Source organism: Aspergillus ruber, assembly GCF_000600275.1.
Source record: "Aspergillus ruber CBS 135680 unplaced genomic scaffold scaffold00003, whole genome shotgun sequence".
Classification (NCBI taxonomy): Eukaryota; Fungi; Ascomycota; class Eurotiomycetes; order Eurotiales; family Aspergillaceae; genus Aspergillus; species Aspergillus ruber.
The window spans coordinates 865,115-878,574 of record NW_024467299.1 but is presented as its reverse complement, the minus strand read 5'-3'; the positions used below and the strand labels follow the sequence as shown (position 1 = coordinate 878,574).

General features: G+C 48.6%; 5 protein-coding genes across 5 annotated transcripts; 3 read left to right on the top strand and 2 right to left on the bottom strand.

Moving 5' to 3' along the window:
- Positions 1-1,106: 1,106 nt before the first annotated feature.
- EURHEDRAFT_399882 (GMC family oxidoreductase) lies at positions 1,107-2,936 on the top strand (the record flags this gene model as incomplete). Its single annotated transcript, XM_040779962.1, has 1 exon — positions 1,107-2,936. The coding sequence occupies one exon, from the start codon at positions 1,107-1,109 to the stop codon at positions 2,934-2,936; it is 1,830 nt and encodes a 609-aa protein (XP_040642303.1).
- On the top strand, positions 2,904-3,558 carry EURHEDRAFT_408958 (uncharacterized protein; the record flags this gene model as incomplete). Its single annotated transcript, XM_040780957.1, has 2 exons — positions 2,904-2,951; positions 3,012-3,558. A coding segment is annotated over exon 2 (224 nt), but the record flags the coding sequence as incomplete, so codon positions are not given.
- A 16-nt stretch (positions 3,559-3,574) lies between these two features.
- Positions 3,575-4,802, bottom strand: EURHEDRAFT_545309 (uncharacterized protein). Its single transcript, XM_040787446.1, has 4 exons — positions 4,441-4,802; positions 4,009-4,373; positions 3,821-3,957; positions 3,575-3,763 (listed from the first exon to the last, which is right to left on the bottom strand). Exon 2 carries the CDS (start codon positions 4,300-4,302, stop codon positions 4,042-4,044), a length of 261 nt encoding a protein of 86 aa, XP_040642301.1. The 5' UTR covers positions 4,303-4,373; positions 4,441-4,802; the 3' UTR covers positions 3,575-3,763; positions 3,821-3,957; positions 4,009-4,041.
- Positions 4,803-5,102: 300 nt separating this feature from the next.
- On the top strand, positions 5,103-6,591 carry EURHEDRAFT_408956 (NmrA-like family protein). The gene is made up of 3 exons (XM_040780956.1): positions 5,103-5,959; positions 6,014-6,176; positions 6,246-6,591. Exons 1-3 carry the CDS (start codon positions 5,350-5,352, stop codon positions 6,400-6,402), a joined length of 930 nt encoding a protein of 309 aa, XP_040642300.1. The 5' UTR covers positions 5,103-5,349; the 3' UTR covers positions 6,403-6,591.
- A 998-nt stretch (positions 6,592-7,589) lies between these two features.
- EURHEDRAFT_545304 (putative FAD dependent oxidoreductase) lies at positions 7,590-9,476 on the bottom strand (the record flags this gene model as incomplete). Its single annotated transcript, XM_040787445.1, has 5 exons — positions 7,590-8,614; positions 8,664-8,810; positions 8,859-9,126; positions 9,174-9,293; positions 9,343-9,476. 5 exons carry the CDS (start codon positions 9,474-9,476, stop codon positions 7,817-7,819), a joined length of 1,467 nt encoding a protein of 488 aa, XP_040642299.1. The 3' UTR covers positions 7,590-7,816.
- Between the last annotated feature and the right edge of the window lie 3,984 nt (positions 9,477-13,460).

Genomic DNA, 13,460 nt, shown 5'->3' with positions numbered 1-13,460 from the left:
GTGGGATACACTCGCACCAACAGTGGCTAGCGGAGTAGAAAGATGTGGACCCTCCAAATCGACCGGTTCTGCAGGATCCCCACCACGCTCAGCCAATCGCACACTATATCAGGATCGTCTTCAGCTCTATACTCCTCCGCCTCTGCAGCAGCCATGCAAAGTTAGTTCCGATCACATCTCAATGCAGCCAATGCAGCCCACGCACTCTGCCCAGTTTCCCTCTTCGACAGCTAACAAGACCCATGTCAATGAAATCAGCACGCAACTATCAGCTGAGTACTGACCTTTGGAGGGCCTCTCATGGCTCGAGTATCCTGGAGTTGACTCGAGATTAGCCACATGCGCACAATGAGTCTTATCAACCTTAGCAGGAACAGTGGTTCTGCTGCAGGGCGCTGCAGGCTGCTCATCAAATACTGCGGACGTTTTCGTGCATAGATAAATACTAGGCCTCTAGTTAGTTATTCTATTCACACTAGGCCGCTGCCGTCATTGGCGGTGGCAGAGTTCACGCACTGCACAGATCGCGGTGGCAAGGCACTGATTATGCTTGTGGATGGGGAATGGGGCACGCTAGGCCATTGATGCAGAGTCTGTTTTCCAAAGTGTTTTTTACCCAACTGCGAAGCCGTGGGAAGGTCGGTGAGGTGTACCGCCGACATAACCAATGGATGGCTGTCGCAATCGTATGACAGCTAGTTCGGAAATCCAGGGGGTGAAATTCAAGGGGGTAGACGAATGGAATGGTATGGTATGGAGCGGCTTAGCGCTCTGTAGTGCTTTGGTTGGAGACATTGTCCAATCCCTTCAGGGTCTCCCGTCACACGGTGAGTATCAGTGCCATTGCCAGTACTGGCCACACCGCAGTGGCCTTGTCAGTGGGTGTACCGTAACCTTAGATGCAAACTATTATTCGTCATGGGATCCACCTGGTGTAGCTCGATGTGTGGCTTGTGCAGACTCGAAGTCATTTGCAGGTCGTCGTCAGTCTACTATACTTTGACAGATCGAGGACAGATGCTCATGGATGACACTCTCATCGACCTCCAGGCCCTCCTTCCCCTTCCTCCATCCAATCTCATCCCTCTCCAGCTCTCTTCGACGAAATGACTCAATCCAACACTCACCAACAGTACGACTACATCGTCATCGGGGCCGGCATCGGCGGTCTCGTGGTAACCTCGCGTCTTAGCGAAGACCCCAACACGACCGTGCTCCTCATCGAAGCTGGCCCTGACCGCAGCGGCGACCCACGCATCGAAACCCCAGGTCTACTGACAACCCTTTTCGGCGACAAAGAAGTCGACTGGGACTTTATGAGCGAGCCCCAGGCGCACGTCAACGGGCGCCAGATACCCCAACCCCGGGGCCGCGTGGTGGGCGGATCGTCGGCGCTCAACTTCTCCATGGTCCTGTACCCGTCGCAGCGAGACTTCAACTCATGGAAAGCGCTAGGCAATGCGGACTGGGGCGCAGAGGACATGGCGCCGTATCTGCGGAAGTTCCACACGTACACCACGCCCGACGAGGAGGTGTCTCGCTTTCTCGCATTGGATGGGTACATGGATCCCAGCGAGCAAGGGTCGACTGGCCCGCTGCCGGTCTCGTTCCCAGCGGCATATGAACCCTTCAACCAGGCTTGGGACGAGACCTTTGCGAAGCTCGGCTGGAATGATGCCAATGACCCGATCCAGGGTGACAAACTGGGAGCGTTTATGCCTCCGTTGTCAGTGTGCGCGGAGAATGCGACCCGCGGCGCGGCGACGGCGTACGACATTGATCGACCGAATGTGACGCTGCTGACTGAGACGAGTGTCGAGAGAATCCTGTTCGCAGCGGGTGATGGGGCTGGTGATGGACAGAGGACTGCGACGGGGGTTCAGGTTTGCCATGCGCAGGGCACAAAGACGATTTCTGCGCGGAAGGAGGTGATTCTCTGCGCCGGTAGCCTGAATTCGCCGCAGCTGTTAGAGCTTTCCGGGGTCGGGAACGCGGATTTGTTGCGGAAACACAACATCCCTGCTGTTGTAGACCTTCCTGGCGTCGGAGAGAACCTGCAGGACCACTGCATATCCGTCATCAGTTACAAAGTTGCCGATGGCCAGGTGTCGGGCGATGTCATGCGCGATCCCCAGGTGGTCCAGTCGCTGCTGGAGCTGTATCAGAAAACTAGAACTGGTCCATTGGCGGGCATGCCCGTGAGCGCGGCCTATATCCCACTGGTGGATGGCAAGGAGAAGGCTTCGAAAGAGGAGGCTCACCGGATTGTGACGGAGGCTCTGCAGGGGAACGATGTCGGGGCGTGCTCCCAGGAGCAGAAAGATCTGCTAGCCCAAACTCTCCTGGATGACCGCCAGGCGGCGGCCGAATACCTGTTCCTGCCCCTGCAGCTGCACATGAACGCCGGAGGGACGTCCATGGCGGAGCTATTCGACAAGAAAGCCGAGGGAAACTACATCAGCATTCTGGCGGTGCTTTGCCATCCGTTTTCGCGGGGCTCCGTGCATATCCGATCGTCTCACGTTGAAGACAAGCCGGCCTACGACCCGGCGTACCTGAGCCACCCGCTGGATCTGGAGATCCTGGCGCGCCACACGCAGTATATCGAGCAGATCGCCAACACCGAGCCCTTCCGGTCCCTACTGAAGCCGGAACAGCGCATCCCCAGCGTGGAAGAGACGACGCTGGCGAGCCTGGAGGGCGCGAAGCAGGCAGTTCAAGACCGGCTTTTTACGTGCTTCCACCCCGCCGGGAGCTGCGCCATGATGCCGGTCGACCAAGGGGGCGTGGTCGATGACCGGCTCCGGGTGCATGGCACGCGCAATCTGCGGGTGGTCGATGCCAGCGTGTTTCCGCTGGAGCCGCAGGGCAATATCCAGGCGACACTGTATGCTGTGGCTGAGAAGGGGGCGGACCTGATTCTGGCGCATGCATAAGAACAAGAGGATGGCGTGAGTCTCCCTCGATAGTTCCGTCGATCCCATGCAGTAACTTAAGTTAGTTAAATGAAGCAAAGGACGGTAAATAATACAACTCGCCAATTACTGGTCATGGCCGATTTCAATGCAAATAATTTCCACATGAGTTATCCACTCGAATGGGTGATTCAATGGCAAAGAACCTTTGAAACGGCCAGGATCTGCATATTGTTGGAAATTCAGGCCATTAGAGATTCCTTCTCTATCATACTCCCTTGAGTGATTGAATGCCCTCCACAATTATTACCAAAACAGTGAAATTTGTCTCGTAGTATCCTGTGCTTCTGGCAAAGTTGCCTTTGTCTGGGAATGACCTTGACTACAATGGTTGTCACAAGCTCCAAAAAACATGGCAAAACAAAAACAAAACAGCCTGGTGCTCATGAATGGGTCACAGTGACCCAGGGTGTTAATGCTCGTGGCTGGGCAATCCTGCCATACATCATTGTCAAGGGTCAATATAATCTTCTCTCTTGGTATCAGGATAGCCAACTACCAATAGATACTACATCAGAAAACAGTTGGACAACTAACGAGCTCGGCTTTGAATGAATTAAGCACTTTGACAAATACACAAAGGCCTGGACAATTGGTCGCTATCATCTTGTGCTTCATTGGCTCGTCCGAGAAATTGCGACAGGGAAAGCTCGCCTGTAATATTTGCGTGATCTCTTTCCAAGTAAAAGGCCTTCCAAATGTAAACAGTCGCTCGCCCTCAACCTCGGTACTGACGAGGCCTGCCACATGAAGTAGGGCAACATCCTCTACGTTGGCAAAGTAGGCACCTGATTGGATTTAGAAGGTTTTCATAATATTAAGGGAATATCACAAATCCGTCTCACCTGTGGGTATGATATGCTTCAGGACAGGCCAGATGCTGTGAAACTCATTTCGAAAGATTGCCGTTGGCCAACCAGACGAAGACGCATGCCCTTGCTTCTCCGGTTCAATCGAGCCCCGAAGCAGACCGACGGTAGAACTTGAGAGATGTGTCAAAATCTCTGCAGAGACTGGGAAAACTCGAATTTACCTGTGTTGACCTTAAACCGCGGCTGGGAATTCTTCACCCAGTCCCAGATCGCCTGCTCCCCCAACGTCTTGCTCGCAGCATAGACATCGAATCCTTCCTTTGGTGTGACAGAAGATGTTCTGCCTTGAATCCTCTCGATCGCAATCTCATTCCAAGTTTTGGGATTATTCGCGCAGGCTGCTTTTCATCACGCTCAAGGGAAGACGAGAAAACAGCGGCCTCAGAGGAGGAAGTGTATACAAGTCGTTTGACTGCCGGCTCCTGGGATGCGGTGTTTAGGGGATTCCAATTCATACCGATCACTCTTTCAATAATGTCTTGCCCGCCACCGAAAATAGTTGCAACGTGAACTACACCCGAGACACCTGTTATATCATGCCAATGGGTTAACAGAAGTTAGATATGCAGAGTGCAATACATGGAGTGGCCTACCTTGAATAACATTGTTGAAGGCACCTGAGCAAACCGCATCTTCAACGGGTACCAATTCGAAATTGCAATAGTAGCTGATTGGCGATATGAGACGCAATATAGCCGTTGACTCCGGTAACTAGAATCCAGGACCCTTTTTGAATGGCAAGATTCTCGAACATTGGTCCTTTCATGCTTCCCATATTTTTTAGGCTTTTCCGGGCATTTTCTTTCTCACAAATAAGTTCTGAAACTGGCAACCGAAGATCCTGTGATATACAATCTTTTTATCGATTAAAAAAGAATCAAGGATGGCTCGAATCTGTATTAGTGATCCTAACATCACCGGGGAAAATTCTGTTACCGGTTGGCTTAAACAGTTCTATGAATAAAACAGAGTGTAGATATCAACTTATTATTCATCCGGGCTTGAAAAGAAGCTGATATTGGATTACCTAATCCTGGTTGATTCATCTATTAAGATACTCCGTTTGGTAAGATTTGGTACTTCATCAATAAGCAATATCCCAGGGAAACCTATATTTTCTATCATTTCTAAGCTATGTTCAATGACCTCCGCAACTAAATAGTTCATATTGTCGAAAGGATCCAAGGCAGAGACAAGAGCGCCCAGAAGCTTGGATGTAATGAGTACACTAATGTAGTGCCGAGATGTGGGGATACGGGACTAATATAGTGCCCGAGATGATTAAAGCCTTCGTCTATTAACTACAATCCCGGCCTAAACCTTGGAGCCCGGATTATAGAGCGTGGCGAAAGAAAACAGACGGGGAACCCATTTACAGCAATATAAATACGCCATGTGCAATCGCGAGAAATAAACATTTTCATTTTTTTGGGAATATAGACAGGCCACTCTACTGCTTGCCGAATACATTTCAAGATCTGGAGTCTTACTTCATTCAAACAATGGCCATCACTGTTGGAATTGCTGGAATTACTGGCAAGTTTGCCAAACGCCTTGTGTCTCATCTGCTTAAGCGACCCGAGGTGAACATTCGCGGATACTGCCGTGATCCCAGCAAAGTTCCGGAAGCAATCTCGTCCTCGGCTCAAGTCATTCTCTTCCAAGGAGATGCTTTTAGCAAAGATGCGATCAACGCCTTTGCCAAAGGCTGTGACGTTATCGTGTGCTGCTATCTCGGCGATGATAAGCTTATGGTCGATGGACAGAAGATTCTGATTGAGGCCTGCGACGGCTGTGAAGTACCACGCTACATTGCTAGTGACTGGGCGCTGGATTACACCAAGCTGAAGCTCGGCGAGTTGTTCCCTAAAGATCCGATGATCCATGTTAAGGCCTACGTTGAGACCAAGAAGGTTCAGGGTGTCCACATCCTCATCGGAGGGTTCATGGAGCCCATCTTCAGCCCATTTTTCAACATCTATGACCCTCAATCTCAAACTCTACGCTTTTGGGGATCGGGCGATGAAGTAATGGAAGGGACGACCTACGATAACGCTGCAGAATTTACTGCCGCGGTTGCTGTGGACCCCAAGGCAACTGGCATTGTGAAGTGTAAGTTTACATGACATTGTCACGGTTTGAAGCCTTACTGAATATTTTTTTTAGTCCTCGGTAGCCGAGCTACCATCAAAGAGATCGCTGCTTCTTTTGAAAAGGTCTACGGAATTAAGCCTGCCTTGGAGAGCAGAGGGTCCCTCAAAGACCTGTATCAATGTATGCATGAGAAGCGCGAGAAGAGCCCGGCGGATGTGTACAGTTATATGTCGCTGTATGTTACATCGCTTCCCCTTTGCCTTTCTTTCGAGGGAAATTGCTAACACTTTGGACGCCGCATAAGCTTTTTCTATTACTACTGGGTCAACGGACAGACTCTCCTGGGTACGGACCTGGACAATGAGCGATATACTGAAGTCAAGCCAGTTAGCTGGGAAGGATTTATGACCCAGTGGCCTTTGGAGACGATGCCTACTGCTTACTTTTCTCTGAGCGGATAAGGAAGCAAGAACGCCAGGGATTATTGACGCTGAAAGCAGATCTGTGCTGAAAATTCATGGGTTCCAAGTTGAGGGGAAAGAATCCTAATATTAGTCTCTAGAATCATGCATTAGTATATACAATATTGGCGAATCATTTGATTCGGTATCATAGATTTTTGTCGAATAACCCCGGGAATATTATAACGCCATCTTGAGATCAGTTGAGCTTATTCGTAAATTTATGTATAGATGCTCCGTCACTTATAAGCGGTAACAAACTTATACAGCCAGTACAGCCAGCACAACCACAGCGAAGCCCATTTGCAAGGATATCAACACATTGTATTCAATCATGTCAACATAAAGCCCCTCAATTGAATGAGTTGCTACTACTAGTCGTACATATTTAAGTACCTGTAGGTAATGGCCCTTCACGCTCGTCTTGCACTCTTGGAGCCCTTCTCGCCCTTCATGCCGGGGAGGCCTTCGGGGCACCGCTCGAATTCAAACCACACATCGTCATCCGCTCCCTGTATCCTGGTCCCAACGCCGACGCTGCATCTCCTCGAACTCACCGGCGGAGGGCTCGTCCTTACAAAGATTCTACGGTTGGCGTAAAGGCGATAGGAACTCAGCCGAAGCTTGGGACCAGTACCAGGAAGCGCTTACTCAATAGTTCAAACTCTGGTTTGGGGCAGAGGATGACATTTCTGCTTGGCATTCCCTTTATTGCGCTGTGAGGATTGAACCTTTACCAAGAAGCTGTCATGAATGCGAGAAGGTAGTGTACTATTCCCAGTTTTCTTTGTGATGCGATGTCATATTGACATGAATCTATAGGCCGTGCGAGGGATATACGTGAATATTGTTGGCCTGATTGATTGGGCTCGCAGTAGGGGAAATGATAGTGAGATACAGCTCTTCCATAAGTTGAAGGAACTGCAGGATCATACCAAATCAACCGGCAAAAATTTTCGCAATAATCTTGACCAGACGGGAAATGGCAATGTAGTTCTGAGGCATTTGCTCCGGTTCATATTAAGATAACTAATTGAGATTTGAGGAGATTGAAAGAGATGGAAAGGCTCTAAGGACGTTTCTTGCACAAAGTGAATGTTTCTAAAAATAACTCTTCACATGAATTACACCTTTCAATGGTCAAGCCTGAATTCTGAAAAAGCTCCTGCACTTTGCTTTGATTCCTACCCACAAGAAACGTTTTTTGTGTTTTACATCCAACCATATACAGATATCAAATCTGCAAGAACTCGATTAATTCTTCTCGCCGAGTCCATATAAAAACTTTCTAAGCAACTCCCTCGCCTTTTTACAGGTCTCAAGAACGCTCTATTCCCGAATACCTAAACTTCTAACGCCTATTCAGGAACCGTGTGAATTGATCATTTAATACTCTATACTGATTATTCTTGAATCATGTGCTGCACGTCTGTAGCTCAGAGAGTCCGACGCCGCTGTCTCGCCGGCTGTCCTCGAAAAACGCCCCAAGGCGTTCCCGCTGTGCTTTCTTCGCTTCATGCCATGTTTCAGTATGTCCCTCGATGGGGCCGAGACCCTTTTCTGCTCTAGGTCTATTTATCCAGTTTAGGAGGCTGTTGACGTAGTCCTCCTCCACGTCCTTGAGCGAGTGGAATTGCTTCCCATGTCCTTTTTTGTTTACTCGCTCGTTGTATTCTTGTCTCATGGCGCTCTCTGAGGGGAGACTAGCAATTCCAGAGAGGACATTTGCTGCGGTTATACCCTGGAACTCAAACAGCGTGAATGTGGCGGTGTAGAAAGGCACGCCTATAAACGCAAGGGTTGGATCTGGGATGTAGAAGATGTCCTTGTGCAGGTTGTGCGCCTGCGTCCCGTCCGTTATTAGAATTGTCTCGTTCGCTTCTCCCGACGTGAGCTTGTCATCATGGTAGTTCGGTAGAAAGGGCAGGGTGAACTGGTAACCCGTGCAGATGATAATCTGGTCAAGCCCACAGAGCTCCTGGCCGGATTTCAAGTGCACTTTCAACGGAAGCGGTTTGTCGTCGGGGACATCACTATTATCTAAAATTTCGTAACGTGCTATTTCGCTAATCCGAACGCCGTTTTCGGGGAGCATGCTGGCTGAAATGTCGAATTTGCCGTTTCGCGTACTCTGGTAGATCGTTTCTACTTGAGTGCTGATTTCCTTCGCGATGTCGATGGCAGAGACGGCACCGCCGATCAAGAGAACATTCTGATAATTATTAACTTGGTTTGTCCAGTGGTTTGCTGCGGATGTTTACTTTTTTTTGGTATCCCTCTGGTTTCCTGTATCTTTTTGAATGGAAAATGCGCTCCGGCCAATGGGCCTTTGCTTCAGCGAGGCCCGGAATATCTGGGACGCGAGGTGTTTGGTAATGGCCAGAGGCAACTACCACAGCGTCGAAGACCTAATGCTCGTCAGAATTTTATCAAACTCGATGTGCAAACACATTCACCCATAATTGCTCTATTTCCTTGACGCCTTCACTCTCCTGCTCCAATCTAGACCAAGTAACTCCCCATTTCCTGCCCTTCTTCGCAATGTTCTTTACTCGTGCGCCATAGATGGTAAAAGCATGAACTCTTGCCTTCCTCGATGTATCCTGTATATACTCTTGCATTACGGAGTGGCTGACGAAGTCGGGTGTTCCCTCTGGCCAGGCATTGAGCTTGACGCGCATTAAAGGGGTACACACATTATTCTTGAGCCCAGCGTAGCACGGTCTAACAATATCAGCTCAAGCTCTTATATAGCTCAACGGAGTCCATACCCCGGCGGCGCATGATTAAGAGCCACATTGCGCTTCTCGTCCGTATCGAAATGCACTTCCGACTCGAGCGGTTTCAACGAGGTATACGATGGCTCTGGTGCGGCGCGCTCATCATACAGCCTATAAGGTCAATACTGATGAAGATCTATCCTGGGTAAGGATGACGTACCAAACACCTCCGGGTGCATGATTCCTCTCAAATACAGTCACCTCCAACCCTGCCTGCAGCAGATGCGCTGCTGACACGACACCACTAATCCCAGCGCCAATAACCGCGACTCGGCGAACCTGGAGGTGCGTCATATTGTTCGGTCTCGGTACGCGTGGTAATGTTCTGCAAGTGTGAGAGGCAGAACCTGGAACGACGCCCGTTTTATCAACTGATGCTGGTATTGATCCTGTTGGGGTACTGCGGTAACGCTATGCGGCGTTGATATGGTGTCATCATAGCAATCTGTCTGGCTTACCTATGTCTTGGTGCAATGGAAATGGCTTATTACCCCCCTTCCAGGAGCCTCTCAAGCCGACTGGCGTGGGGTGATTAGAAATGCGAGCGCGAGACGTGATTGTATCCCTGCAAGACGAGATTGGAGTCTCCAACAAGTGGACAGAGAATGGACGGAGTCAGAAATATTCCTACAGCGCTACGACAACTGTGACTACAGGGGCCTGTAATTTCGATACTCTCCTTGTGTTAGGCTAGATCATCCTAGCCGCATCATCATATCCTCTCTTTTCTCTCGCCTAACAGCCCACCAGGCCTAGGCCTTTGGTCAGCAGCGCTGACCTCCTTGTGTTCCAGTGCGTATGCCAACCGGAAAGTGCCATTGCGGATCAAGACTTTGGGCATCGTGCTGATAGAAGCAGCGGACGAGCGAAGCAACGATATCAATCGCAGGCATAGCGGCGCGGCTGTTTGTCGGCAAGTAGGGCAGTATGATGCCAGCATATATCTCGAAGGCGAATCAGCACAAGTTAAGTTGTCAAATATATCGCAGGTGAGGTCATCAGGTAGCAAGATAAGGCCAGAGGAATTCTCATCATCTTCCTCTTGCAGGCGTACGTCAAGCCGTGGTAGACGCGTCAGCGACGCGCCTAGTCTGGGATACGACCAACAAACTGTATCCCCCATCAAGTAGCTATATAATGCCAGCGTGCCGTTGCATTCAGATTTAACAATCATAGCGAGATAAGGCGAGCAGAAACCTTAGCTATTTCTTGCTGTCGTCAGCCATTCTATGCGGTTGCGCGGGTGCATTGGGGGACCACTTCACAACACATCCACACAACCACCACCACAGGGGAATCCTTCTTGGTTAGCATATCGAGTTAGCTTCTACTTTTGACGTACTCACTTTACCATCTTTAGTCCTTCCACTTAGTCCCTTCTCCCTACTGCGCCGATTCCGCTACGCTGTTCATGTCTGGTTTTACTCAGACCGCACCTCATCTGTGGCTGGCTTAATCACCGTTTCTCAACCGAACCCTTCCAAACCAACGCAGGTGATGGCATAATACCTTCCCAAAAGCAGCTTTCCAATTTCTTGGAGTTAGAGAATGATTCACGTACAATGCAATGCCTTCCAGATATAGGTTTCAGTTGGATATGGACATCATCAAACGTGGAAGGAGACCATTACAGGCTCTCGGCTTTCAGAAGAAAAGTTAGAATAAACCAGTTCAGTCGAGGGAAAACATGCGGCGAAGAGTCCAGCCATATATCTTTCTGAATACCGGGGGATAAGCCCCAAGGAAAGTTGTAGTATCTGGTCGGGGGAAAGGGAAACGGGAGTGACTGATTGGGGCAGAGGAGGGAGAGGGCCTCGAAGATACATCACCCATTCGCGAGATGACACCATGGAAACGAGAAAAAGATGATGAGGATGGGACCATACTTGGGCTGGTACGTGACATCAACAGTGAGCCATAGGAGCCCCAACGGTCGTCAACTCGACGATTTTGCCAAAGCCCATCACGAGGGAAATCTTTTGTGTCGGCCTGCACAATGTGGCAGGAATCTGAGCGCTGCAGACCATATCTCCACTTCTCCGTTGGATGAGACATGGCTCGCTCAAACAGGGCAAGGGTTGTTCCTATAAGATTCGCTGTATATGAATGCTGGGGCCCACTATATCAGAAAAGTGTTTGTGTAAACACGATTGATCTCTGATACCTCAAGTTCATACACGCTATCTCTCTTGCACGAATAAAGGTAGTAGGATATATGTAGATATGCTAGCTTACTAGTGAGCTACAGAAATTTATTTCTAAGTACCCGTGCTAGGAGACCGGTTGTACTCTTAGACGCCCAATGCTAACCGGCATATATTCCCAATCAAATAGCTGCTGGAGGGGACGATGGAAAAAGACGCCTGGATACTCTTTTCCGGCTTCACATTCAGAAGTATCATTACAATCCATTACCTATATATGATCGGTCGCCGCCAGTAATACAGGAATTCAATTAAGCCAACAAATAAAGATGCGCGACGTGGTCGTAAGCGGCTATGCGTCTAAAACACATTCATCATACGCAATTAATAAAGATCTCACACAATCCAACTAAAATTTAAACAAATTCTCGACTCAAGGATCGTTCAAAGCATCTGAGCAGGATTTATCTTATGCCCAAATCATGTTTCATAATCTCTGCCAAAAGTTGAACTGTATTGATTGCTTTGACAAGAATAAAGCTCAGGCTGATGAGAGCGACTGTCCACCTCAAATTGTCAGCATTGTGGAGGGAGAAAAAAGCAAAGATGATCACCAATTGACAAGCCCCGAAGGACTGGATTATGGGAAAACCAACGAGACTGAGTCATCAGGAGCGACAGACGAGCTAAAATCAGATCCCAGGTCCATTAAGGATGCTGAATGTGGCTCTCAAAGACGAAATCTCTGGGTAGTCGCCCAAGGAAGATTAAATGAGGAAGAGAAAAAATGATTGAAGATTGGAGTAGATGGTTCTTCTGAGAAGATCCTTGGAAATGCGATGGAGAGCACGAAAGGGAAATATGAGGTATATACAAGAGGCAGTCTTGAGGTTCGAAGCCAGAATGAAAAAGGAATGGATTTTCGTGATTCGGCGAAGAACATACTTGGCTATGCAATCAGACCCAGGATCTTATTTTCATGTTCTTAAAGCTATGGGGGCACAAACTATCATTGAACAAGGAAATATTGGCGCTTTTGCTGAAAAAGCGAGATGGGCAGTAATGGAGTTACTGTTGCAACTTTCGGATGAAGAAGCAATAGTCTCAAGAGGACATGCTGATTGCAGCGACCAGGAATAGGAACGATCACCGTGTCTTCCAATATCTTCTGAGACAGTCGGTTCCTGCCTCTGTTTTGGACAGAAAAGTCTGCCTCTATATGGCCGGAAATCAGTCAAAAGGCTTAGGCATTATGAGAGTGCTGTTGGATCACTGTGGCCGAGACACATATATGGCCAAAGGAACTCTCGAAGGAGTGGCTTCAAACATAGGTCAGGGCCTAGGGATACCGAAGCTTATTTTACAAAAACAACAGGCTGGATTTGTCGTTACGGGAGCAGTATTGGATAATGCTGCGGTGTTTAATCGCAAGGAGATGCTCGAATTGCTTATCAATAATGGAGGCTCGACTATTCAAATAGCCTAACAAATCTTATGTTCAGCAGCATCAAGTCTCTATAGTCCTGACTCGAAGTTCCAATATTTGAGTGATATTTGCGAGCCAAAGTTCAATGTCACAGAAGATATTCTGGTATCAGCATCAGGTAATGGGTATATGAGTGAACATATATTTGCTAAACTCCTCGATGGTTCTCGCGGTCCCTGAATTCCAGAACGGGCCTTCGAAGGTTCATGTTTCAGCACTAAAAGATTGTTGCTTTTGGACAGGCCTTACAACAAATTTCCCACGGAGAAGGTTCTGCACAGAATAAGAGAAGAAACACTTGCACTTCTTCTTGATCGGCAGGTTGTGAAAGGAGATGGGGGCACCCTTGAAGCTGTTGCACTGGATGAAAACTGTCTAGAGCTTCTCTTTGTGCGGAACCCAAATATCTCTATTACTCAGAAGGCACTACAAATAGTTGTGAGAAATGATGAAGCACCACTACGTCTACTCCTAAACAAATGGGAGAATACTGTAGTCATCAGTGAAGACATAATGACAGCTGCTATAGAGGGCTCTAATGCAATTCGCGTTCTCCGGCTACTGATTTATCGGTTAGGGATTAACGCACCGATATCAGAAAGCCTTTTAGTCAGTGCAGCAAAGCTTGGAAACAAGAACGCTCTGAGA